At 54.8% G+C, this 27,727-nt stretch overlaps 1 protein-coding gene across 4 annotated transcripts in view; it reads left to right on the top strand.

Annotated features, from left to right (window-relative positions):
• EPHB2 (EPH receptor B2) overlaps nucleotides 1-27,727 on the top strand; it is a 182,839-nt gene that overhangs the window by 140,524 nt on the left and 14,588 nt on the right. The window contains exons 6-9 of one of the 4 annotated variants that reach the window (XM_026517095.4): nucleotides 15,800-15,924; nucleotides 24,070-24,232; nucleotides 26,275-26,383; nucleotides 27,284-27,351. In XM_026517095.4, the coding sequence (XP_026372880.2) occupies nucleotides 15,800-15,924; nucleotides 24,070-24,232; nucleotides 26,275-26,383; nucleotides 27,284-27,351 (465 nt within the window). The remainder of the gene's footprint in view (nucleotides 1-15,799; nucleotides 15,925-24,069; nucleotides 24,233-26,274; nucleotides 26,384-27,283; nucleotides 27,352-27,727) is intronic. The other 3 variants (XM_026517097.4, XM_026517096.4, XM_048221976.2) reach the window with 3 other exon arrangements.

Below are 27,727 nucleotides of genomic sequence, written 5' to 3' on the forward strand. Positions count from 1 at the left end.
GGTCCTGCTTCCTAGGTCATGGCAAAAAAAGTTGCCAAATGTTTCAGTCTCACTACTACCGCCATTCCCTCTTCAGTCCACACCTCTTAGGCTTCCGGCCCCTCCTCTCCACCGAGACTATTGTCCCCTGGGTCACCTGTGACACTTCCCAGCCTCATCCCCCAACCAAGGGCCACACGAGATTTTCAAGGACCTCATGGTACTTGTGGATTGAAAACTGTGAGTGTGCCCCTTGGTTATTCACTCAACAACCCTTGCCAAGCCCCTGCGGTGAGCATGGTCTGGGCCCTCTCCAAGGAAGAGCCAAGGGAGGCCAGGCTCCAGGAGAGAAGGTGAGTGGGCTACCCACCTTATCTTTCCGATGTCAAGTGGGGCCCACACAGTCAATGCTCAGGGGATCTAGAGATGGAGGTCTAGGTAGGCTTCCTGGAGGAGGCAGGATTTGGCCTGCAGTTTAAGGAACCAATAAAATGTTTAAGGCAGTGTTAGAAAGAAATGTCTTTTGAGAGTGAGGAAGGGCATAAACAAGGACATGGAAGGAGAGGGGTCAACAGCTCCACCTGGTTGAGGGGTGCAGTCTATACAGGACCTCACTGCATACCCCTGGCTTCCTTGAATAGAGGGCATCTATGTCCCCATTTTACAGATAATGCTTAGAGAAGTTGAGTCACAGAGCAGGAAGGGTAAGGGACAGGAATTAACTAGGTCTTCCAGATTCCGCTGCTTGGGCATAGTCCAGGGTATGTCCAAGGAACCTTGAGTGTGACTATGGGTCTGATGGTGCGTGTGAGTGAGTGTATTTATAAGAATGTGTGGGTGTGTCACTGTATGTGTTTGGGCGACCATGTGTTTATGATTGGGATCGCATGGTCTGTGGCCATGTGGCTTATTTATACATGCATTCATGAGCATGGGTGTGTCTGAATCCGAGGGGCTCGGAATGGGGTGTGTTTGAGCATGAATTTGTATGTCTGAATGTGGCCCTGCCTATCCGCGTGTTTGTGAATGAGAAGGAGTGTGGTTTTGTTCGTGAGTGTTTGCAGCATTGCTGTGGCCGAGAGGACATAGTTGGGAGCATGTGCCTGCTGTTCTTGCAGGGTCGGGGGTGCATTTCAGCCCGCTCACAGTGGGGTCTGGAGGGAGTTGACCCAAGGCAGGCAATCCGAGAGAACCCTCAAGAGCCAACAACCGATTACGACGCCTCAGCTGTGAGGCTCTCCAGCTTGCCAAGGCCCTGAGGTAGGGAAGCCCAGGCTCCCTTCTTCCCCCCCCAGGCTCCAGGGGTGGAGGGGTGAGAGTTCTTTCCCTGGCTCTAGGGACCTCCTCTGCACCCATGCAGGAGCCCTGAGGGTGGAACTGTCTACTCAGCCTATTAGCCTCAGCCTGTTAGCAGCAAGGGGTAGAGTCTGAGCTGCTTGAGCCAGACCCTTCGTGCCTGGAGCTGGATGTTTCCAGAGAATAGAGATGGGATGGAGTGGAAGTGAGGGGCTTCCAGAAAGGAAGGTGCAGAGAGGGAGCCCTCAGGATTGAAAGACAGAAGCAGTGACAAACAAGCACTGGATTCAGCCCCAAGTTTGAATCCCAGCTTTGCCATTCATTTGCTGTGACCTCGGTGTATCAGTCAGTGATTGCTATGATAATGCTGCATAACAAAACCACCCCAAACCTTAGTAGTTTACAACAACAAATATTTATTTTCTCACTCACTCATCTGTGGGGCAGCGAGGGTTTAGCTAATCTGCAGCAGGGCTCTCTGGGCTGGGCAGGACTCCAGAATGTGGGTTGGATTCAGTCTGTCCCATATGTCTCCCATTCCCCTCGGACCGGCCGCCACCCAGGCTTGTTTCTGCCATGGTGAATGCTGGGAGCACAAGCGGCTGTGCCAATGCATGCCACACAAACACATGTCTCTCCTCTGCCTGTGGCATAGTCACCCACAGCAAATGAACCCTGCAGAGTGACTTGGCAAGGGGTATGGGTACATAATCCCATTCCAAGAGGCAAAACTGAGAAGACCAATCCGACCCATCACGCTTGTGGAAATCACTGCCTCCCTCGGGGTCTCAATTTTTCCACCACATTGTGCATCAGAACGATATGAGAGCTTCTCCAGAACACAGGTTCCTGGACCCCACCCCAGACCTGTGGAATCAGAATTCCAGGAGTGGGCCCTGGGACTCTGCATGTTTAACAAGTGGCTCAAGTGTTTCTTACCATCGGACGGAGTTGGGAAACTCAGGTCTAAGCCCCTGTATGCCCTCAAAGCCCTGAGGCTTTCTGGATCATAAATACCCTTTCTCCCTCCTCTTTGTTTCAAGCCCCTTGACAAGCTGACTCTTTCACAGATGGTCAGAGCCCAGCTAGGGACCATGCAGCCACACCACGCCCTCACCACCTTATCCCCCTTTGCCAGGTGAGGAAACAGAGGCCCAGAGAGGTGGAGCCACAACTAAGTGGCCTCAACTAGGATTTAAACCCAGAACTATGGGACTGCAAGTCTACACTGGAGAAGACACGGTTCCTGCCCTTGACGATTTATGCCCTGGTTGGGAAGATGAGACATGGACACAGCATCTACATACAAGATGACATGAATGAGGGCCCAAGGAAGTATAGGGGAGGGGAGAGAGATCACAAGCAGGAGACATCATTTCCTCCTGGGGAATGGGGGAAGGGCAAATCATGGAAAGCTTCCTGGAAGAAGAGGCATTTGAGCTTGGCTTTGGAGAATGGAGACACTTGGAAGAAGCAGAGATGGAATCGTGCAGGGAGGAAGGTGTCCCGGCGGAGGGAAGTGCAGGAGGCAGGCTGGAGGGAGAGTTCTTTCTGTTCCTCCTGAGCACAAAGTGCCTGCACACAATGTCCCTCTGCCTGGATTGCTTTTTCTCCTCACCCTTCTTTCAGACCTTAGCTCATCATTATTGACCTTCCTCACTTGGTCACTCACCCCCAGCACCTTGGTCCTCCAGCCGCCCTGGTTGAGATTTTAGCCTCATGTCTTTGATCCTGTCGTTCCTGTCTGTCTCCCCCGCCATCGGCATCTGGTGGTACACAATGGGTCTGCTTTTCCTTACTTACCATGGTTTTCCCGGCACCTGGCCAGGGGCGCACCACAGCGAATGCTCAGTGAACATTTGCAGAAGGGCTCAGAGAAGCATGGAGTGAGGTGGGGTGTAGAGAAGTACGATAGGCTGGAAAGCAAGGCTGGGGACTTGATTTCCAGACAAATGCATTCAGTGGTCGGCTTTAATCAGACCCTAAAATTCAATGTATAAATATCTAGCTCATTGCCTTAAAAGGAGAAAGTATTCCTTTTGGGCAAGTGACTGGGCCTTGCTCACACTCCCTTGGCATTCACCGGGGCCAGAGCTGTCTTCTGACTTCATAAAGCCGTCATGCCACCTCCGAACCACACTCCACCATTCCAGAACGCCTTTCCGCCCCATATTCGTGCGTCCTCTCAGGGGCCCCTGGAGAAAGGAGGCCAGGCTGGGCTGCACATCCCTGCTTGAAGGAGGAAGAAACAGGCGTGGGGAGAGGTCCAGCACACGCCCAGCCTCACTCAGCTGGGAAGGGAGGGGCGGACCCGGGATTCAGTCTGCGGTCCAGCGTCTCTGGTCCTGGACACAAACAAACAAGATGACATGGGGATGGGAGGGAGGAGGGCGAGCTTCAGGGCGGGCGTCGGAAGAGAGCCTCTCTCAGGAGGTGACATTGAAGCTGAGATCGAAATCACAAGGCAGAGAGACAGCCGTGCAGACCAGGGACGCGTGCGGCATTTCAGTGACATGGGGCTCGTCCTCAGGGCTGCGTCCAGTCCTCTTGGCCGCCCTCCAGGGCTGCGCCGGACATGGTCTCACCCGGAGCAAACTCCGGGCAGCCGCACCGCTGCCCAGTTCCAGCAGGGGTGGGGAGGGTCTGGGTTTGGGAATCTGGCAAACAGACCTGGCTTTGACTCAAGCCTGGCTGCTCCCTGGCACACAGCCTTAGACAAGTCACTTAGCCCACGTCTGAACGCATCTCCCCGTGAGCGGCACCACCCCTCCTCGCGGGACTGCTGGGAGGCTTTGAGCTCACGTCTCAAGGTGCCTCCCAGGCTGCCCGGTACATGCGAGTAGCCTGAAAGCCGTTCTGTGTTCCCCCTCATCCTAATCATGGCTCCCATGTATCAGGTGTTCACTACATGCCAGACACTGTCCCGAGTCCTTGACCATGAGTCCTCACAACAACGCTGGGAGGTGGGTCCTATTATAATCCTGTTTTACGGGTAAGGAAGGCACGGCATTGAGGGTGAAGAGACTTGTCCCCAGTCACCAGGCAGGCAGTGGCAGAGCCTGGAGGGTTAGAGCACCGCGTACTGGGGCCGCAGTGCTGGCCGGACCCCGGTCTTCTGCAGAGCAGGGGCCCGCGTGCACAACAGCCCCTGGCAAAGGCAGTGTTTGGCATCGCCCGCACTGAACAGGAAATTGACTAGTTAGGAAGTTCCCTGTTGTCACGTCCTAGTGGGTCATGTGGGCAAAAAGGCGTCATCAGTGCTGGGCTTAGCCCTCATCCAGCACAGCCCTGTCTTAACTGTGGGACCGGGCTGCGTGGGCGGCTCCGCTCCTCCCAGCCTCGGGGTCCTCACCTGCAGAGTGGGCGTCGGTCTATCACTCCGGCTTTGCGGGATGGTGGCTGGATTAGCGATCACGTAGACAGAACACCCAGCACATAGGCAGTGGATGAGGTGTGCAACTAGGCTTCACACGAAACCAGAAGGGGTCTTTGTTTCCTCTTGCTGCTGTAACAAAATGCCACAAACTTAGCCACTGAGAACGAGCCACAGTCCACGTCTCCTGGCTCTGTAGGGCGGAAGACCCGCCTGGATCTCAGCGGGCCCAGATCAAGCTGCTGGCAGGGCGGCGTTCCTTCCTGACGCCGCTAAGGGAGGATCCGTTTCCTTGCTCGTTCAGGTGTCGGCAGAACTCAGTGCCGTGGAATGGTAGGAGTGAGGTGTCCCTGTCCTTGCCGACTGGGAGCCACCCTTCGCCCACAGGGCCCTCTTTGCAGTTCCTTCTCGTGGCCCCTGCATCTCAGAAGCTGCAACGGGGCTTCAGGCCTTCTTCACACTCCGGCCCTCTGGTTCTCTGACTCTCGGCTGGAAAAGCGTCTTTTCCTTTAAGGACTCAATAGATTACATTGGGTCTACCTGGATAATCCAGGATAATCTCCTCATCTCGAGGACCATAACCTTAATCATATCTGCAAAGCCCTTTTGCCGTGTAAGGTAACATATTCACAGATTCTGGGATCAGGACGTGGGCATCTTTGGGGGTCATTATTCTGCCTTTTGCCGAAGGTAACAGAAGCCAAATTAAAGCACATTAGCACTGTCAGGGGCCCTGGGGTGCAAACCTCTTTTTTTATAGAGAGGTAAACTGAGGCCCAGAGAGGTTCGTAAGTGGCTGTCCAAGGTGACACAGCAGGTCGTGGCAGAGCCAGGCTCCGACACCCTGGCCAGGTGTCACGGCCCCCGGCCATGACTCCACTCGCATGGCTTTCTCACGGAAAGACTTTCAACTTTCCAAAGCCCCTTCTGCCAGCATGTTCTCCTCTGATCCTCCCGCCCTCCTGGGGCGCAGGCATACAGTGGCTCGGTCTCTAGAACTGGCATGAGCATGTGCTCACCTACTTCTCTCCCTGCGGGCCAAGAGGATCAGAAGGAGATAGGCCAAGAGAGCCCCCGGTGAGACCCAGGCCTAGAGAAATGAAGGGAGAGGGAGAGGGCACTTTCCTCCCCAGGCCAAGCCCTCCACACGCGTCAGCCTCTTTGATCCCCCCAGCTTTCTGCAGGGAAGGCACTGCCGGCCTAGAGTATCAGTTAAGATTGAGCTTGGCTGCAAAGAACAGGAAGAAAATACCAGAGAGCTGCTTCCACAGTAGTGCTGTGTGACAATCAGCCGCAACACCAACAGCATAAAAGCGAGAAGCATTTTTCTAGCACCTGGGTCTCCAGGTCGGCCAGGCGGGTCCGGGGGGGGGGTGCATGCAAGGATTTGCACTCCCATCTACTCTGGGTCACTCGGCAGATCTTTGGATATTTTCAGGGCTTTATTGCATGTTTGGGGTTGGCTGCTGTCAGATGGTCAGGATGGTCCTGGCTGGGACCACTAGGGCAACCACTGTGTTCTGCGTGTCTCTTCTTCAGCGGGTCAGCCTGGGCACGTTCTTGTGGGAATCGCAGGGAACCAAGACAGCCGGCAGATACATGCAAGGGCTTGTCAAGCTTCTGCTTAGATCACGTTTGCTAATAACCCATTGACCAGAGCAAGTCACGTGGCTAAGCCCAGAGCAGGGGGGCAGGATGGCACAGGTTATAGGGCAAAGAGTGCAGTTACGAGGTGATTAATAATATAACCAGTCTACCATAGTGGCTTAGACAAAACGGAAGTTTATTTTTCTTATACGTAAAAGATGTCAGAAGATGGGAGTTTGGGCAACTCCGTGGAATCATCAGGGATCCAGGCTCCCTGATACATAGCTTCTTGTCTTTATGGGCCAAAATGGCTCCGAGAGCTCCAGCTATCACATCCATTTCCCAGGCAGCAGGATGGAAGGGGAGTGAGAAGGCCCTTCCCTTTCAGAGAGACTTCCAGTAGCCCCATCCATTACATTAGCTTTATCTCTCGTGGGCAATGCTATTGTCACATGGCCACATGTAGCTACAGGAGAGTTTGGGGAAAATGTAGTCTTTTATTTGGGCATAATGTGCCTAGCTAAGAACCAAGATTTTGTTAATTTGAGAAAAAGAATGGATGTTTGAGCAGGTAGAAAGTCGTGTCTGCCACATCCCATTTCACAGTGAGAAAACTGGGCTCAGAAAGGAAAGTAACTTGTCTGAGGTCACACAGCCGCCAGGGCATTAGAAAGCTGGGGTCTGAGCCCTAAATGCTGCGTCTTCTCCCTTCCACCACCACCGTCACCACCACTCAGCTACTCACAGTGCTGTTTACAGGTGTGAGCAGCCCAGGGATGCCCGGCTGGCTCAGAGAGTGTACGACTCTTGATCTCAGGGCCATGAGTTCGAGCCCCACACTGGGTGTAGAGATTACTTAAAATAAATAAATAAAATTAAAAAAAAAAAAAGATCCAGAAGATTCTGAGCGGCCCAGACAGCCCCATACGGTAGATGTCCCCTGGCCCCTGACTGGACCTGTACCTTTGCTAAGCACTTGACATGCAGGTTTTCATGTAACCTCCCAACACCCGTGCCCTTGTCCCCATTCTACAGAGGAGAAACTGAGACACTGAGGGGCGAGATATGCTGCCTGGGCTACCTGATTTGAAGCTCAGGCTCTTACCACCTTGCTCGTCCGGGTGCTGGGGTAGACCTGGGTCGCATCCAGCAGCCACAGGTAAGATCCAGGCTGTCCAGCATCCCATGGGCAGGCGGGCCACTGGATGTGTCCGTGGTACCAAGCCCAGGGCCTGGCCTTAGCCTGCTCCGATCGTGCACATGACTCAGGCCAAGTAACCAGGGAGAACAAATCAACCCCGGCTGTAGACTCAGGCAGGCCCGGGTCCCGATCCCTCCCCTGAGCTGAGGATCCTCAGGCAGGAGACTTTACCTGACTCTCTCTTTCCTCATCTGTGAAACAGACATGATTAACCTCACTCCGTCTGACTGTGTAGCACCCAGAAGGTGCTGTTAAATCTAAGCTGAATCAAGGGAAGAGTGAATGAGCCGATGAACAGCCACCCCAGACAGGAGCTTTTCTCACGTTCAAGGAAAGAGACAATATCTCCTAGACCTGATTTTTGTTGTTTTGGGGGTGTTTTCCCCAAAACGTTCCACACATTGCTACTTCCAAAAGACATTAATAACTATTATGTAAAAAAGGGGTTCTGAAGCCAAAGGAGACCTCAACTACCAGGTTAACTGGGTCTCTCCTCTGCAGGACTTCTCAGAGCCTTGAACAAAGGAGTGCACAATGTGGGTCTCACAAGCAGGGGTCTAGAACTCTGTGTTTCTCTACCTTTCTTGGCCACAGGACTCCTTTTCTTCATAGCAAAGTGCACCTTGACACCAGTTCTCAGCTTTTCCTTTTTTCCACCCACAGCACAAATGTTTGGTCCAATCAGAAAGAAACAAGGCCCATTTTCTGGAAGCGTTTTATTTGTGGAAACTCTGTTGTGACAGTTATGATCAGGTCACCCAGAATTGCAGTTGGATCATCAGGAGTTTACTGAATTGCTACAGTCAAAACAGCGACCCCATTATCAACCGGAAATTCCAGGAGTCTTGTCACGGGGAACGTGCTCCTGCTATCTAGATCCTGGAGAATGTAAACGCAGTTGTAACAGACTGTTGTGCTGTTGTAGGCTGGCTAATTGGCGAGAGCCTCCAGGCCACCGCAGCAGGTCACATCACAGGTGGGCTTGGGGTCTGAGGGAGAGCGAATGTTTAGTGCCCATCATACAAGCTGCACTGCCTTCCCCTGGCTCCTGCCTGAACCCCTGCTCCAGGTTCCAGCCCCCAAGGTCAGTGAGTCAGCCAGGTTCCTGAAGGTGCTAGAAAAGGAGAGAGTCTGCCCTTCTTTCTCTCCTTCCTTCCTCCAGTAATATGGATAAGTGCTTACTCTGAGCCACACGCTGTCACACTGTCCCAGGCACTAGGGGTAAGGGATTGAACAAGGGACACGAGGTCCCTGTTAACACTGCAAAGGAAAGAAAGCTGCTGTGGGATGGCCCGTGACAGCAGGGGGTGGGTGGTCAGGGAGGGCTCTCTGAGGAGGTCATGGAGATCTGGGGGAAGGGGCGTCCAGGCAGAAACACCGCAGGGCCAAGGCCCTGAGCAAAGAATGTTGGCCTTGGTGTGATTGGGAACATAAAGGTGGCCAGGGTGGACGGCACTGGGGAGTAGAGGGGCGTATGTTCAGAGGTGGTGGCAGGTGCCGGGCAGGTGGGCCCAGAGGCCACGTGGAGCCTCTGTGCATTATTCAGGGGACCGTGGGAAGTCACAGTGGGCTATCCACAGCAGTGAAGATGTCACAGAGGCAGCGGGATCTGAGACGGGGGCTTGGGGTGGGGGTCTCACACTGCCAATGCCCAGCAACTTCTCCCTACTCCTCTAAGCTCCTGGGGTCTTCTGACCGGTGAGGGTAAAGGCCGAGTACTCTCGGGGGTCTCCTTCCTGCCTCAGAGCTCGGGGCTGTGGAGACGGAGCTGAGTGAAGTCCAAAGGCACACCCTCCAGAGGTAGCCAGGGTCACGGGCCTCCTGTCTTCCTGCCCGTCAATGGCTCCTAGTCCCAGAAGGCCCTGAGAGACCTCCTCATGCAACCCCCTCATGCCCAGAGAGGGAAACGGAGGCACATGTGGAAGGCTACTTCCCCAAGTCTCAGCTAATGAAGGGACTGGACGCTCCCCCAGGGCTCGCTGGGGGCAGCAGGGCCCCTGACCACCTGCTCCAGCCAAACAGGCCCTGCCTGGCTGACCTCCCCCTTCCCCTCTCGGCCACAAGCCTCTTTTGTGCTTGCTCCCTGGGGCTCCATCTCCTTGCAGGGGTCACGGGGCACCACTGACCCCAGCCCCCTGCCGGCGTGCCCGGCTGGTAATTGAAAATACCAGAATTCCCTGAAGACCAACTTACAGGGAAACCTGATACCCCAGGGTGGGCGGTGGACGGCAGGAGGGATGGGAGAACATCCAGCTGTTCCCTTTTCTCCCCCATTAATCCCCCCGGATTCCAGGAGAAAGGCCAGCCCTGCTTGGCCCCCACTGGCCCTCCTTGATCATCTTCCCAGCAAATGCCGCCTCCTTGCCACGCCCGGGGTTACGGGGCTTATGGGATCAGAGCCCGGGTTAGCTGCCTGTAACCCAAGCCTGCCAGCTAAGCCCACCAAGCCCAGACCCCCATGGCTGTGTGGGACCTGCCCCCACCAACAGCTGAGCTCCCGGAGCCGAGGCGGGCTGTGTGGTGGTGGGCGAGGAGAGTCCGCGGGAGCCGGGCGGAGTGCACTTCGCACCAATGGGATGGGAGCTGGACCAGGGTGTCCTCAGAGGCCCTCTGATGTCCAGTGGTTTCCAGACCTCCCTGCTCAGCCTGTATCAGCCACAGCCAGTGAAAGGAAGGATGTGTTGGACTTGAGCGGGCCAGGGTTCAAATCCCAGCTGCGCTGCCTGCTCACTGTGGGACTGTGGTCAGGTTACTTCATACCTCAGTGCCTCCATTTCCTCATCTATAAAATGGGTATAATCATAATACCTGCCTCACAGGGTCCATATGAGTGTCAAAGGAGTTCACTACGTAAAGCATCTGGAAGAGCGCCTGGCACAGAGGGAACAGGTGTTAGGTGTTGGCCTTCCTTTTGTTTTTCTGCTGGGCATCATGGGGCATAGAGGCGTTGTCAAGATGACAAGTTATCTATTTGAGGAGCAGGTTGCCTACTGCAGTCCTTCTGTGGCTCCCCAGTGCCTTCAGGACAAGGCAGGCTCCTGGGCAGCCTCAGCCCTGCACCTCCCCACCCACTTCTCATCCCCCTGCTTCAAGACGCTCCATGCCCACAGGCTCCAGAAGTTGAGCCTGGGCAGATGAGAGGGCCAGTCTTTGCAGAAGCCAGGCTGTGAGAAGCAGTGTGGTGGGTGGAAAATGTACTCGACCAAGATTCAGCTGGTGTAGGCTGTAAGAGCCAGCCCCTGCCTGCTGTGTGACCTTGGACAAGTCACCTTCCTTCTCTGGTCCTGAATCCACTGCTCCTCGAAGTGTGGTCCACACGCCAACAACATCCGCGTCACCCGGGAGCTTGTTAGAACGCAGATCTTCAGGCCCTATCCCAGACCTGTTGAATAAGAATCTTGGGGAGAGACGGGGCAGTGCCCAGCAAAGTGAGTTTTCACAAAGTCTCCTGCTCATCTCCTTATGCCCCCTCAAGTCTGAAAAGTGCACTAGTCTTTAGGGACACGTGCTGCCACTTTTCTTCACTGTTGGGTGGTGAAATCAGGGGGAGAGAAGTGAAGGGAACAGCGTTGCCCCTTCTCAGGCCTGGATCGCCTTGGCCGAGTCCTGATCCAGGGGCTTGGACCCAGGAGCTCCAACCTGGAGCAGGGAATCACTGTGTGAAACAAATATGCTTTCTCCTGTTGGACCCCGAGCCCCTGGGAGGCAGAGACCTGAGAGGTTCCTCTCTTGAATCCCAGAACCCAGCATCATGCTGGCCTTATAGCAACTCCATGAATTGAAATGCTTTATTGAGACATTACCGACTTATAACATGAAAGTTTAGTATACGATGTGATGTCTTGATACATGTATATATTGCAGAATTATTACTGCAGAAGGTAGTTCACACCTCCATCCTCTCACATAATTACCATTTTTTGGTGTGTGGTTGTAACATTTAAGATCTACTCTCTTAACAACGTAGAGTTATACAATATGGTATTGTTTCTTACAGTCACCGTGCTGCACATTAACTCCCAGAACTTACTCTTCTTACAGCTGGAAGTTTGTACCCTGGGACCAGCATCTCCTCCTTTCCCCCAGCCATCAGCCCCTGGCACCATTCTACACTCTTGAAATATTCTTTTTTTTTTTTTAAGATTGATTTATTTATTTTAGAGAGAGCAAGTGAGAGTGGGGGAGGGGCAGAGGGAGAGGAAGAGACTCAAGCAGACTCCCCACCGAGTACAGAACCCAGTACGGGGCTCAATCCCACAACCCTGAGATCACGACCTGAGCTGAAACCGAGAGTTAGACGCTCAGCCGACTGAGCCCCCCAGGTGCCCCCCTGCCCATCCCCTTGAAATGTTCTGATGTTGTCTTTTTCTAAGGAAATTCTACGCTCCATGCAGGACTCAAACTCACGACCCCGAGATCAAGAGTCGTGTACCCCACCAATGAGCCCGCCAGGTGCCCCTTGACATGTTTTTAACAAGACCTCTCTCCTGAGAGTACCAGGCACCGTGGTCAAGCCTTTACGTGCATTTCTTCTTTTGTGCTCATGACATCCTTGCCAGGGGAGGGTCCGCATTGGTCGGGGGGGGGAAAAGGAGGCTCAGAGAGGTTGAGAGAACTCGCTGAAGGCTACAGCACTGGGGAGTGGGGAGCAGATTTGCCTGCAGGTTTGATTCCAACCTCGGGCTCCCGACCGCTAAGCTGGACTGCCTTTCTGGGGCTGGGTTGAGATCTTCTCACCCAAGGGTGCAGTTCCCTGCAGAAAGCACCAGCTGACTGAGGTCCCGTCGTTGCAGCTTGATGGCAGGACGGCTCACCCATGCTTCTGCATGCAGCGTGTGTCCAAGGCTCACAGATACAACAGACACGCAGTGACGCACGCTCTGCCCGTGGAAGCGGACCACAGCAGGCGGGAGCGGAGGGTGGACGGCCCGGCCTCACGGAGGAGCCAGGGCCTCCGGCAGTCCAGAACAGAGTGCTCAGCTCCGGAGGGAGAGACAGGTCTGGGCTGGAGACGGGGTCAGAGAATGAGGGGACAGTGGCAGGGACTGCGCTGAGGGCCAGCAGGGAGCATAGCTGGGGCAGGAGAACCCGGCTCCAGGCCCAGCTCAGCGCCTCACTAGCTGTGTGGCCTTGGGGAAGTCACCATGCTTCCCTGAGCCTCAGTCTCCTCCTCTGCAAATTGTGGCTATTAACCCCCCCACACACATTGTTGTTGAGAGGACCGAATGAGGTGACACAGGTCTGCTGCTCGTTGTGGCAAGTACCCACGGACACGGGCGAATGCTCCCCGAACTGACCACCTGCCAGAAGCCGCACTGAGCAATGGCCACGATTTCACACATCTGCCCCCCCAACAGCTCTCAGGGCATGTTACCCTCAGGCTCATTTCACAGATGAGGAAACTGAGTCACCACTCGGGTACTCTGACTGCCCCTCCCCTGGGCTCTAGCAGTTAACCTCACTAGTCTCCGGGGAGCATCTCCCTGGAGCCGGGTGCTGGGCTAGTGAGGACCCTGAGTCTGGCCCAGCACTGCCTGCTGCATGACCCTTGAGCAGGTTACTGAACAGCCCCAAGCCTCAGTTTCCCCATCTATAGACTGGGGCTGTTAGTAGCCCCCAGCTAATGGGGCAATTGTGCGAATTCTCTGTCACACCTCTGTTAGCAGGCGTAAAGAGCCTAGAAGAGTGCTGGGCACAGAGTAAGGGCTCAGTCAGTGTTTATCATTGTTACTATGATACATGTATACGCAGCCCCGGAAGTCCTTCAAGTGACTTCATGGAGCCCGAGAAACGTCACCTCCCATCCCCGAGCATCTGGTGAGAATGTATTGCTTTGTGCTGCCACTTACTCTATATAGAGCCTCAGGCAAGACACTCCATTCTCAGCTTCCCCATCTGCAAAATGGGCTGAAGGAGGTCTGCTTTCGAGGCTGTGGTGGGGATTAAATGGGTTAGTGCGTGTCCAGGGCATAGCACCGTGCCCAGCACGTCGTAGGTGCTCAATCAACAATGGTTAGCGGGGCCCCTTCGCTCACATTGGGGTCTCTTGATTCTCTGGGAGGCAGTAAGGAAGACAGAGTCCCCCTGTTTGAGGAGGAAACTGCAGGGGGCAGGGCCCTGATCCTCCCAAGAGGCAGGACAGACAGCACTCCCTCAGGTGCAGAAGAAACTGAGGCTTGTCAGGGACACCGGGACCAAGGTCCGAGTCCTTCTTGCTGGTGCTGCCGCCCTGTCTCGGGGGTCTTGGGCCAATTTCCCACAGGTACTCGGGATGCTAGAGGGAAGCCGGACCTGCTAGGCTACTGCTGGTCTCTGGGCTGATTGACCTCCAGGCCGAGGCCTGCCCAGGAAGGACAGGCAGGGAGCGTTCGAGCTGCAGGACCTCGGGGATCTTGCAGCCTGCCCGTGGTGCAGAGGAAGAAACCAGGAGCAGAGGTGGGGGACAGCTTGCCCAAGGTCACACAGTCAGTGAGTGGCAGACCAGGGAGTAGAGCCTGGGTCTTCTAAGCAACACAACGTTCCCTCCACCCTGGGGCTGAAGGGACAGAAACAGCAGGGGACAGGTGAGTCATTGCCAGGCTTTAAGGCCCGATGGGCTCCTACCGGCCCCCGTTCCATACTCACATCCGTACAAAGCACCTGGGAAGCAAGATGTGCATGAGGAGGAAAAGGGTCCGTCGCAACCTTCAGACAGCCTGTGTGGGCCGAGACAGAGCATCTGCTTGCCACAGACTGGCCCAGGAGCCCTCAGCTGCTCCTGAGACCATGAAAACCTCAGGCCCGGAGAGGCAAGGAGGCCCACTCCGGTCACACCGTGTCACACCCACTCCAGTCACACCATGTCAGGAGTCCACCCCTGCCCCTATCCAACTCATGGGCCGAGCCCTGCCCCAGCAGACCTGGGTTCAAATCCCAGCTCCCCTACCGAGGACGTGAGGGCTGTGTGATCCCAAGAAGCCACTTGCTCCTCTGACCTTTGGCGTCTTCGCCTGTCAGTGGGCCCGATACTGTCCCCTCACCAACGATCAGCTCAGGGAACAGGTGTGAAGGGCCCCGGGCTGCGGGTGACGCACAGTAGGTGCTTTGCACAGGTTCGTTCCACCTGAGAAGGAGGCGAGAAACACAGGCCCCGGTGAAACAGGAAATAGGAATCCAGAAAAAGGGCAGCTCGCAACTCGTCCCTGGACCTCAGCTTCCACATCAATAGAACGAAGGGACGGGACTAAATTATTTCCAAGAGTCCTCCCAGCACTACCCAGGCCTCCCCTGACTTCCTGTCCCCTTCCTTTAACCTCCATGATGACACTAGCCACGCTAGGGGGAGGGAGCGACGGAGGGAGGGATTTTGTTGAGGTCGAATTTATATACGATGAACCGTTTTAACGTGTACGATTCAGTGGCATTCAGGGCCTTCCCAGTGCTGTGCGACCACCACCTCTGTCTGGGCCCAGAACATTCTCCCTTCCTCCCTTCCCAACCGCTTGCTATCTATGGATGGATTTACCTACTCTGAATATGGCATACGAACGGACTCATAAAATATGGGACCTCTGTGTCCGTCCCTTTGCATGTTTTGAAGTCCATCGACACTGTAGCCTATGTGGTACGGGATTTATTCTACAGCTAGCTAGGAGTCTATGGTGATACACCACGATCCGTGTGTCCCTTCGTCCGCGGAGGAACGCCTTGGGGCTTCCCGGCTCTTGGCTACTGGGAACCGTGCTGCTCTCAACAGTCGTGTACAGGTGTTTGTTGGAGGACCTGCTTGCAGTTCTTGGGGATAGAAAATTAGGAGTGCAAATGCTGGGTCATGTGGTAAAGCTATGCTTAACTCTTGAAGGAACTGCCAAACTGTTTTCCATAGGAGCTGTGGATTTATTTTTATAAATTTATTTTTGGCGGACATTTGTATTCAGTGCTAGATCCCTGGCGCACAGTAGGCACTTGCAGAAGGAACGAGGGAATCTCCCACCCTCTCCGCTCGCCTCTCCCAGAGCCCCATCATCCTGTCTTGGGTCTGTAAGTTCCCCAGTCCAGTAGGCTGTAAGCGCTCAGAGAGAATGAACACCCTCCATCCAGCTGCGTTGGGCCGGGCCAGAGAAGGGCCCAGGGCATCTATCTCTCCCCAGGGACGGCCAGCATCGTCTGTGTCTGAGATCTGCTGGTGCCTAATGAAAGCAGCACCCACGTCCTCCACAAGCCCCTTTGCCCCCGTCAGCCCCCTAGGCAGGCTGTGTGGCCTCAGCCAGAAGCCTTCCCCTCTCTGATCCTCCACTCTGTCCTTGCGGGCACCTCTAAAGTGGGGCCAGAGGCTGCACCCTCTCCTGCTACCCCTGACCCCTGACCTCTGACCTCTCTTCCAGCTCCATCGGCCGTGTCCATCATGCACCAGGTGAGCCGCACCGTGGACAGCATCACCCTGTCGTGGTCCCAGCCTGACCAGCCCAACGGTGTCATCCTGGACTATGAGCTGCAGTACTATGAGAAGGTACCCGTGCTCCCGGGCGCACTCCCCACCCCCACCCCCACCTCCCTGGGGCCAGGGGTTCTACCATCGCGTGAGACTGGACACAGAGAGAGCACTGGCCTCGGAGTCAGGCTGCCTGGCTCAGTTCTGACTCCGGTCCTCCCCAGCTGTGGGACGTCAGGCAGGTGCTTTGACCTCTCTTAGTCGTGCTTTTGTTGGTCTGGGGCGCCGGGCCAGCAATCTCAGTAAAAGACAACGACGGTCATGGCCCTTTCCTCACCGAGACCCTTCCTCTTGGCTTCAGTGGGCCTGAGGTTCTGAAAAACTGGTTTCCCAAAAAGCTTCACCCATCTGAAGCAGAGATTTAAAACTGCACAAGAGAGCTTCTGTCCAGGGTGCGATTAGAGCTCCGTCCCCGTGTTGCTCAGATTCCAGCTAAAACACTTGTTTTCATTTGCCTGGCCGCCATTTGTATGGGGAGAGAGCGATTTCTCTTTGAGCTTTTAAACCAGACCCTTGTTACCCCCCAAGGAGCCGGGGCTGGAAGCCACTGGTGTCGTAGAGGAGCATTGGACTAGGAATGGGAAGCCATAGGTTCAGATCCCAGGTCCATCCAGACCCGGCCGTGTGACCTTGGGCAGGCATCTTACCTCTGTGAGCCTCAGTTTCCTCCTGTGTCACGTCCAAAGGAGATTGTGTCTCTTGACTAGGGGCTGCGCAGGTGAAGGAGGAAAGGCAGGGGTGGTGCCCAGCACAGCTCCCGGCCCCAGCAGAGTGTGTTTTCCCTTCCTCCCGTCTGCCGTGCGTGCCGTATGGTGGGCAAGAGCTACTACCTGTGAGGCCATGTGAGGCCGGTACATTTGAACGTGGGGCCTGCTCAGTGTAGGAGCCAGGGGGCGGATACAGCAGCGGGACATCAGAGGTCCAGGAAACCCTCTTTGTGACTGGAGAGTTTTCTTACCTGCATCCTGAGGCACAGAGGCTGCAAGGGCCTCTGGGAAAATTGTCATTGGGATCGCATTCAGACTAAGGTGTGAATGACTATAGGAAGTGCTTTGGTTGAGGGTTGGGGCCTGGAAATGGATAGGAAGCCTCTCCCCCCCGGCTGAGACGAAGAGAGAGGGAAGCAGATCCAGCCTCCCTGCTGGAGCCCTGCCTTGTGAGGCCCAGCCCCACCCTTCCACTCTGCTGACCCCGGCTCGGCCCGATCCTGATGAGTGCCGGGAGGCCGTCAAACTCCTATCCAGCCTCACGCAGCTGGTTTGTGATTGCTGTGTCCTTGCTCGTCCCTTGCTCTAGGCAGTGCCTTCTGAGAGGCCAGGGACCACATCTGTCCCATTCACCGTCTTCTCCCCAGCATCCTGGGCCCGGCACCAAAGCGACACTTGATAATATTGGTTGAAGGAATAAGTGAAAAGATCCCTTCCCAGGGCCTGTTCCTCCAGGGTGGAGACCTTGCCTTACCGTCTGCTGTTTCCCCAGCCTGGCACACAGTAGGTGCTCAAGAGGCGCTGTTGGATGGCCTGAGCTGAGGATGATGTGAGGGAAGCGGCTCCGGTCCTCGCTGGGCCCTCGAGGGCCTGAAGGAGCCAGGTGTCCTGTAGCATGAGCCAGACCAGCTGTTCCCAGGCCCCGGAAGCCCCAGGCCCTGCAGAAACCAGCATTTCCACCCCTTCTGGCGGGGACAGCTTAGCAACTCAGAATTCAACAAAGAAAAAAAAAAAAAAACGCTAATTAAGAAGCTTTATGATTAAACGGAACTGAAAGTGTTTGTCCCCGAAGACCAGAGCGGAAATGAGGAATCCCAGCGCGGGTCCTGCCGCCGGCCCATTTCCTACCAAGACGGGAGGGGCTGGGGAGGCTGCTGGAGGTGTGAACCGGGAGGCAGCTCTGCCCTACTTTCTGCGGCGGCCCGGCATCCCCAGGCCTCTGCCACGGGGGCAGGACCCGCAGGCCCTGCAGCAGCCGCGGCCACCACCTGCTCACCGCCTCCATCATCTCGTTCCTCCTCACAGTAGTGCCATTCACCCCAGTGGACGGGAGGGGAAACTGAGGCACAGAGAAGTTGTGCGACTTGTCCAAGAGCACCCAGCTGCTAAGTGGCAGAGCAAGGATTTGGGCCTATGCTCTCTCTCCTCACCTGGCTCTCCTGCCTTCTGGGATGCTTCTGGGATGACTGTGTAAAGGTGGACAGGACCAGGCTCTGAAGGAGGATCTGAGGTACAAATGGCCAGAGAGGGACAGGCCTGAGTTACGAGTGTGGTGAGACATGGCCCTACTCTGTCAGCCCCTCCTCCCGGGGCCTGGGGCGCAGTAAGAGGCAGCTTGGCATCTGCCAGTGAGAGATGGACACCAGTTCATTCGATATTCACTGTCGCCAACTTTGGGCTGGGCCCTGGGCTCAGTACTGGGAATACTGCAATTAGCCAGACATGCCCAGAGGCCTCAAGGCCTTCGCAGTCCAGGGGAAAAGACAGATCCAGACATAAATAGCCATGAGACCAATTGTAGCACAGTCACAGAAGGGCCAACAAAGGTCCTTATGGACACCAAGGAGAGACCCATGATCTGGGTCAAGTGAGGGTAAATCATTCTAGTGACATTTGAGCTGAGCCTTGAAAGATGCTAGGAGTTCACCAGACAGACGAGTGATGAGAGCAGTCATTCCAGACAGCAAGAACAGCACATGCAAAGGCCCTGGGGCAGGAGAAGGCAAGTGTGGAGGAGCAATATGAACAACAGCAAGATTAGTAGGGAAGGAGTTGGAGAGGGAGACAGGGCTGGGTTGTGGTGGGCCTTCCACGCCTTTGGAGTCTGGATTCAATTTAAAGTACTATGGGAAGCCATCAGAAGGTTCTGGAATGGTGTGATCTGACTCAGATTATGTTAAAGATCCCTGTAGCTTGCTGTGTGGAGAATAGACTGTAAGGGGGTTCTGGAGACACAGACCCTTTAGAGGGCTCTCATGGGACACTAAGTGAGAGACGACGGTGGCAGGGAGTAGGGGCTGGCAGCAGAGATGGTGAGAAGCCAACAGATTCAGACGGTATTTGGAAACTCAGGGGACCAGGGAAGTGTGGAGGACAGCTCCCAACGGCTGGTGGTGCCTTTTCCTGGGGCCAGGGTGGGTTTGTGATGTGGAGATACAGGGGCGAGGCTTGCCAGGGGTGGAAAGGTACGGCCAAGAACAGACAGGAGGGTGTGCAGAGATAAAACAGAACCGGATGGACAGAATCAGGACGATGGCATGTCTAAGGAGAGAAGGAAAAAGGAGCTGACGGCAAGTGTCAGAGGAGACGGCAGACAGGGGTCAGAGCAGTCTCGGTCCCCAGCCTCTCAGGCTTCCGTCGGGAGGGACAGCCAGAATGCGGGATGGATTCTGACAAGTCCGCAGCCGGCTCTTCCCAAACACTTCGGAATCCTCCCGGTGCCTGCAATTGATTTCTTTAATGAAGGCTGCAGATCTCCCCAGGTAGGGGAGCTCGGCAGCCAGCCCTGCCGACCCGTGGGGGCCCCGCCCCCACTATCTTTCCCACTCCTCCCTTCCTGCTTTAGAAAGGGCTCTTTTTGGAGCGGGCTCCCCGTTTGGCCTTTCCCCAGCTCCACTGGGGATTTCCCAGCCTGCCCGGAGCCCGGAGCTAAAAACCACTTTGCTGGAAGGCTTCTGGATGCCGCTGACGAATGGTGTTGGCCAGACCGGCGCTGGCTGTTTCCATCGGCTCCAGCGTCCTGGGGGAGGTGGCCTCCTTTGGCAGCTGCCCCAGAGCTCGGAGGTTCATGCCCCCTTTGGCTCCCCCAGCGCTCCAGGAGAAGATTCATTTGTGGGGCCACCTATGGCAGATGGGCCCCTGTAGGCCTCAGCGATTTGTGTTTATTCAACAGAAATTTCCACTTGCAGAGCGGAAGGGGAGGAAGGTTGGGGGCGATGGGGATGAGCTATGAAAGTCCAGGCTTCATTGGTTGTTGTCCAGGGTACGTGGAGCAGTGGGGACGGTTGTCCAGGTTGGACATGGAGAGGTTTGTTCTCACACTTATTCATTTCATGAACATCAGCGAAGGCTTGCCCTGTCACGGTGTTGATAACGATGAGGGCGATAGCCAATATTTATCAAGTCCTTATGTGTGCTGGAGAGTATGCTAAAAGCTTTACCCATTTTTTTCCTATTGAATCTCCACACCCATTCTGTGTGGCATAGGGTGGTGTTATCCCACTTTAAAGATGAGAAGACCAAGGCCCATAGGGCTTAAGAAATGCACCCAGTGCCTCACTGTCCCATAATCTCCGGGTAAGGATTCAAACTAAGGACGGGTAGATTTCCTTTTTTTTATAAGATTTTATTTATTTATTTGACAGAGATAGAGACAGCCAGCGAGAGAGGGAACACAAGCAGGGGGAGTGGGAGTGGAAGAAGCAGGCTCATAGCAGAGGAGCCTGATGTGGGGCTCGATCCCATAATGCCGGGATCACGCCCTGAGCCGAAGGCAGACGCTTAACCGCTGTGCCACCCAGGTGCCCCTTCTTTTTTTTTTTTTTTTAACATTTTTTTTTTTTTAAAGATTTTATTTATTTATTTGACAGAGATAGAGACAGCCAGTGAGGGAGGGAACACAAGCAGGGGGAGTGGGAGAGGAAGAAGCAGGCTCATAGCAGAGGAGCCTGATGTGGGGCTCGATCCCGGAACTCCAGGATCATGCCCTGAGCCGAAGGCAGATGCTTTAACCGCTGTGCCACCCAGGCGCCCCTAACATTTTATTTATTTATTTAGAGAGTGAGTGTGAGTGGGGGGAGGGGCAGAGGGGGAGGGAGAGAGAGCATCTCCAGCAGACTCCACGCTGAACGCAGAGCCCGATGTGGGGCTTGATCTCACGACCCTGAGATCATGACCTGAGCCGAAATCAAGAGTCTGACGCTTCACTGACCGAGCCACACATGTGCCCCGGGACTGGTGGATTTAGTACTAAATTTCTTCCCTTAACCCGTTGGTGTTTAGTCCTAATTCAGATAAAGGTGCTCCAGCCATGGCGGAGGAGAGAGGGGAGCAAATATGTCTAGAGCAGCTCCTTTGTGCCAGATGTTACCCGATCACAACAACCCTGAGAGGCTGGCATTTGTCGTTCCTTTTCTGGAGTAGAAAACAGGGGCCCAGGGGAGTGAAGGGTCTTTCCAAGGTCACAGTGCAAGTAAGGGGAAGAATCGGCATTTGAAATAACTTTCGATCCCCTGCTCTGTCCTGTTCCCTGCTTTAGGGAAGCGATCCACGAGGTTCATTCCTCATTCTCCTGAGGCACCCATGCCACTGGCAGTTACTTCCCAGCTCCCTCCTATAATCAGGAACTTAAAACTTCCATCCTCTCTAAGTGGACACCCAACCCACTCAGTCTGCAGAATCCATCCCCTTGTCAAACCAGAGCAGATTCCATGTTGGCTGGCGGTACCTAGTGGACAATCTTGGTACTGCAACATTCGTTCATGGCTTTTTTTTTTTTTTGAGTCTACGATGTTCACTCATTTTTTATCGGCGGTAGTTAGTGAGCACCTACGGGTGTTGAGCCTGCGGGTCCCGGAGATGAATGAGACAAGGTCTCTGCCCTCGGGAAACCCACAGTTCTTAGAGAAAACACATGCATATCAGAACAACAGGTGGGAGAGGAGGCAATGGACCTGCAACTCTCTCTGGGACATCTGAGAAGTTTTCCCAGGAAAGGTGGTACTTGTACTAAGTCTCGATGAACAGCAGATGGGGAAAGGGTATTTCGCAGAGGGGAAACAGCACTTGCCAAGGCTCAGAGTGTCCAGGGAAGGTAGGGTTGCCAAATAGAATATAGGACACCAGTTACATTTAAATTTTTTTAAATAATTTTTTAGTATAATTGTGTTTTAAATATTGCATGGGAAGAACTTATACAAAAGAAATTATTCATTGTTTTTCTGAAATTCAGATTTAACTGAACATCATACATTTTTATTTGCTAAATCTGGCAGCCCTACCAAGAAAGGGAGTTTAGGAAAGCCTTTGGGTATGACTAGAGCGTGGAGGATACTGGGGTTGTGGCAGGCAAGACCGGCAAAGGGTGAGTCATGAAGGTTCTAGAACGCCAAGCTGAGGAGTCCAGCCTTCACCCCATGGGCATTGGAGCAGGGCTATGTGTGTAGGCTTCTGTGCTTAGTACAGGGGAATAAAACACAGCCCCTGCCTTCGGGAGTTTACAGTCAAGGTTATGCAATCAGCCGCTGCCCAGGATGAGGGGACGTAGCAGAAACCCCCTCCTAGGGCATCCACGCAAGTGCTCCAGGGCTCAGAGGAGGGGAGGCACATCTGGCTGAGAGGTCAAGCAGGTTTCCTGGCAGAGGCGGCAGAAGAGCTGGCTCAAGAAAAGAGACTTCGTATGTGCTGCTGCCCCTGGGAGGTGTGAAGGGGTGGGGAGGAGGCTCTCACAGGTCATCCCCTTCTCTAACCCCCATATCTCAAGTTCTTTCTCACCTCCTTGCCTTTGCACCTGGTACTCCTTGCCAAGCATGCACTCCCCCTTTTTGATCTGGGTGACTTGTTTATTCTTCGAAATTCCATTGCAGAACCCCCCTCTGCAGAGAGCGTTGCCTGACTTCACCTGATGGCCCCCACCCAGGCGAGCTCACGTGCCCCCAGCCCACTGTATCAGCGCATTATTCATATTAATGCATTTTATCCTCTAAACAGCCCTCGGAGGTGGCTGTGACCATTATTATCCCCATTTTACAGATGATGAAGAGGCAAAGAGAGGTTAAGAAACTTGCCCAAGGTCGCAAAGGTAATAAGTGGGAGAGTCAGGACTTGAACCCAGGAAGTCTGGCTCCAATTTGTGATCTTAACCTCTAGGCTCTGGTGCCCGTAGTGACATTGCGCACACTGAAGCTGTTGGTTTTGAGAGCGTTTTCAAGGGCTCTGCAGCGCACGTGTGCGTGCCCGGCATGCACAATCCGGTGTGCATTTTTCTGCACAGAGGTTCATAGCTTTCATCAGCTTCTCAGAAGCGTTTGTGATCCTCGAAGGGCCGAAGTCTCCATACTGTTTGTTTTTCTGAACTGAGCTCTCTGAATCCCGTGCCCGTGCCTTCGTCCCTTGGAGTCCCCAGGGCCTCGTGCAAAGAGGGTGTTTAGGGAAGGCTTGGGGGGTGGCTGACAGCTGTCTGAATGAGCATCGTCTAGACTGGCAGACGCTGCGTCCTGCTCAGCCACAGCTCCGTTCTCACGCAGCAGCTCATCTTGGTCTTGTCCCGCACTCCTTGCGTCGCCCTGGGCAGGACTCCGGTCAGAACTGGCATTCCGCAGCTCTCGAAGGAGGGAACACGAGGTCCTGGGTACTCAAACCTGGGACCTTAGAGGTGGTTCCACGTGGGAGCCTGGTTTTGAGTCCCAGAGCAGCCACCAGCTCCTACATGACCTTGAACGTCACTTTCCCCATCTGGGCCTTAATTCTTGCCTCACTCAAGTGTGCTGTGGCTCAGCACAGGTCCCTCCACCTACCCTATCAAGGCATGGGGCAGGAAGGGGGATGCGGAAGTGGGTAAAGTAGGCCCTCTCCCTGCTGTCTCCAAGAACTCACAGCCTAGGCCTCCCGGGCTGCACGCGGTGGCCGCTCAGCATCTGTGTATTAGTCAGCTATCACCGAGAAGGGGGCTGCAAAATCTACAGTCCCCCAAACACAATGGTTTCCAAGCGCCTGTTTTTCTTGCTCATTGGTTGGAGTCTGTGGGTCAACCGAGGTGGCCCTGTTTCAGCCTAGGAGTTAGGTCAAGGTCTTCCCTACATGTTTCTCATTCTGGAACCAGCTGTTACCCAGGTTCAGCCCCGTCCTGGCTGAAGGCAGGAGCACAAGAGGCCAAGCGAACTCAGCAAGCGCCTGTAAAGCCTCCACTTGCATCATGTCCTCTAGAATGTTCCAAGGACCAAAGCAAGACTCATGGACAAATTCGGCATCCACGAGGCAGAGAAATACACTCTGCCTTCTTTTGTGGGAAGTCACATGCAGAAAGTATGGGTGTGTGATTCTGTTACAGGGAGGGAGTGAAGAATTGGGAACGACAGATGTTTTTTCCAGTGGCCAACCCCGCCCCCAGGGGCAGGAGTGGGCTCTGGGCCCACCGTGGGCAGCAGCCTTGCTAATGGTCTTCTCTGTTCCTCGGCAGGAGCTCAGTGAGTACAACGCCACAGCCATAAAAAGCCCCACCAACACGGTCACTGTGCAGGGCCTCAAAGCCGGCGCCATCTATGTCTTCCAGGTGCGGGCACGCACCGTGGCGGGCTACGGGCGCTACAGCGGCAAGATGTACTTCCAGACCATGACAGAAGGTGAGCAACACCCAGAGGGCAAGAGGAGGGCAAACAGAATGAACTCGAAGGCTCCCGTTCCTTCCAAGTGCCTTTGTGCGAATCAGAAAGGGCACCCCCTCTTCTAGACGTCAACCCTCCCTGCTGCTCAGGAACGAGCCATCCAGAGAGGCCCCGTGTCTGTGGCTGGAACGCACGTGGACTCCCCCATTGCCATCCTGTCTGCCAGGGGGCTTCCTTTCGGGGGACTCTCAGGAGCTCAGCCCTAATTTGCAGAGACACTCTGAGCAAGTCACTTCCCTTCCCTGGTCCAAATTTTTCTCAGCTACAAAATGAAAGCATCATATTCGATCTTTGAGAGCACACCTGTTTTATCCGTGCATGACTCCAGTGACTTGCAGCTGGATTGAGAAAAATTCTGAAGTTCAGCAGGAAGAAGTGCTGGGATGGATTAGTGATGTCTGCCCTGGGCAAGAGAAGGGGAGGCTGCAGCCCACATGCTGTGTGTCTCCCAGTCCAGGACCCCATGGTCTCTGAGTACCTTTCCTGCTCTAATAATCTCTGAGGAGCAGCAGAGTTAACAGTATGGGCTCTGATGCCAGACAGATGGAAATTATACAGCTGATTCAGCCCTAACTGTGTGGCCCTGAGCAGCTCTGAGTCTCAGTTTTCTCATCTATAAATGGGGATGATGACAACTCTCTCATTGTCATCATCATCGTTATCAAACTAGTGTCAAGTTGGGACTAGATGTATAGAAACTTAGCAATATGCCTCACACGTAGTTAGCGCTCACCGGATAGTAGTAAGGTCATAGCTGTCATTGCCGGGAGTCTGGCAGCCCTTTCACCAACCAGCCAAGCTCCAGGGTAGCTTTACTTATAACCAGACTCCGGCGTCCCCTCGTAGCATCTGCTTTAACCACTGGGCCCGGGCCCCGGCCTTTGCCTAGCTGAACATCTCAGAGTCTCCTAGACCCATGAATTCTCGTCTTACCACAAGCATCCTCCCTAATGGCTCCCCCATCTTTCCAGGATGCCAACAGCACCTGTAAAACCCCACCTCCTTGTGACCAGCATGTTCACCCTTCTAGGCCCTCTTGCATGTTGGATGCATGTCATTGACCTGGGACGTGGGGGACTGTCCCAAGATCCTTTCTTTATTAACTCAGCAAATGCACGCTGGTGCTAAGGACCCAGAACGTACCCGGTCCCTGACTCCAACAAGCTCTTGTCTCATCATGGAAGCAAACGAGAAGTAATAATAATAAAATTAAAAACAGCGATGGTGTTGATGGCATTGAAAATGTGCTGAGTGGTTTCCAGGACCTGGGCCAGTGCTGAGGGCATTTTATGCATTATCTCATCTAAGCCCATACACAGACCTGGGTTCACCTGCTGGCTTTGGCCGCTTTCTCACCGTGTGACCACAAGCCAGTCATGGCATCGCTCAGCCTCAGTGCCCTCGTCTGTAAATGGCGTGCTCATAGGCACTGAGTCACAGGACTACTCTGAGAAGCAAGATACAACACATACTTAGCACCGTGACCAAAAAATAAAAACACTCAATAACAATAATAATTCATATTTACTGGGTGGTCACTCTCCTGCCGCCTGTCCTTCTAAGCGCTTTACACGACAGCCCTCTGAGGGGGGACTATTCGCCCCACTTTACAGATGAGGAAACTAAGCCGCAGAGAGGTAAGTCGCTTCACCGGAGATCACAGACGGGAAGGCCCTGCCGGGACTCAAACCCGGGGTCTGGCCTCAAAGTCTGTGCTTACAGCTGCCTCTCTGTATGTCAGCTTCTTACTATTGTTGGTTTCGTATCAACATCGAGGTATCATGCCCGTTTGATAGAGGAGAAACTAAGGGTTGGAGCAGTGCACGGACTCTCCGAGGTTACCTGTGAGTGAGTGCCGGCTCGTTCTCCGTCTGGGCACGGGACAGGGGCTCTCTCAGCAGCAGGAACGGAATCTGGGGATCACAGGAGACCAGGCGGGGTGGGGGGCTCTAGGACCCCCAGAGCCGGGCTGACAACGCGCCACGTGCTTTCTCCCCCAGCCGAGTACCAGACAAGCATCCAGGAGAAGCTACCTCTCATCATCGGCTCCTCGGCGGCGGGCCTGGTCTTCCTCATCGCTGTGGTCGTCATCGCCATCGTGTGCAACAGGTGGGTGGCTGTCCCCGGCCCCGTCCGGGCCTGGCCGGCCATCTAGTCAACCATTCCCGAACAGTGTCTGTGAGCCGAAGAGATATTCCCATCATTCCCAGGGCCAGGGAGAGGCCTGGGCAGGCCTGGATACTCTCCCACCTCCCGAAGTGGCCACCGTTAGCTACGGTCCATCCCTTTGGGCTGGGGTTGCCTTGACAAGTCCACTGTTCGTGGAGGTGCCTCATAGAGACGCTGATACTTCAGCACGAAGGAATGTCTCAGAACAGTGGGCAGGAAAGACCGCAGGATGCCCGGAGCTAAGGGGTGGCTGGAGAGGAAGCCCGGATCACCCCGCTCCCTGCACCCCTCGAGGCCCCTGCATGACCAGGGCTACAAGCGGAGTGTCAGAGGGGAGGTCGATGAGCTCAGATAGCGCTCGCTGGCTTTGGTGGCAGGAAAAACAGCGAGAAGGTAGATAGGAGCAGGTGGGGGGAGGGGCATCCCAGTTTGCAGGCACAGCACGTACAGAGGTAGGAGGTGGGACCTGTTTCCTGACTTCTGCTGAGCATAATGCAGAGCCTGTCTTCTTCCTGAGATCCCCACTTTAGAACAGACGGGGCCATAAGGTCAGATGGACAGAAGCCCCTGGGATTTCTGGGGCCATGGGAGATGACTCTGAAAGGGGCTTGGCTGGAGAGGGGATGGGGAAATGGTGAGCCTGGATTTGAGGTGGGAGAGGTGGAAAGGGATGGGGGTGGGGGTGGCCAAGAAGGATGAGGCTGCTAGGCCAGGGGCAGGCAGGGAGCCCTCTGGCAGGGGTTAGGTTTTGAGGGCCTGCCCTCCCTCTCCCTATCACCTACTGTGGCTCCCAGCTCCCCGGGGCTTCCAGGTGGCTCCAGCCCTTTGCTCTTGTTCCAGAAGACGGGGGTTTGAACGTGCTGACTCGGAGTACACGGACAAGCTGCAGCACTACACCAGTGGCCACAGTATGTACACCCCGGCAGGGCCGGCACCCTTGGGCCCTTTGCTTGGCCGTTCCCCAGCAACCTCTCGGCCTCCTTCCACTCCCTCCCACCTTGCCGCAGCCAGACTGAACGTCCAGCTGTTCCCTGAACCGGCCAAGCTCGCTGTCCCCTCTTGGCCTCTGCACCTGCCGTCCCCTTTGCCTTCTCTCCAGTCTCATCACCCGCCTTCTCTTCCCCGTGTAACTCTGCCCCTCCCCCGGCCGCAGCATATACAAACCGCTCTGAGCAGCCTCGCCTGACCCCCGCCCCACCCTGGCTTTAGGGCTCCGTCTGTGCTTGCATAGCGCCCCCTTACCTGGCTGCATTGTGAGGGCCGTGCCCTTGGCTCCCCAACTGT

This window comes from Ursus arctos, unplaced genomic scaffold, assembly GCF_023065955.2.
Source record: "Ursus arctos isolate Adak ecotype North America unplaced genomic scaffold, UrsArc2.0 scaffold_32, whole genome shotgun sequence".
NCBI lineage: Eukaryota > Metazoa > Chordata > Mammalia > Carnivora > Ursidae > Ursus > Ursus arctos.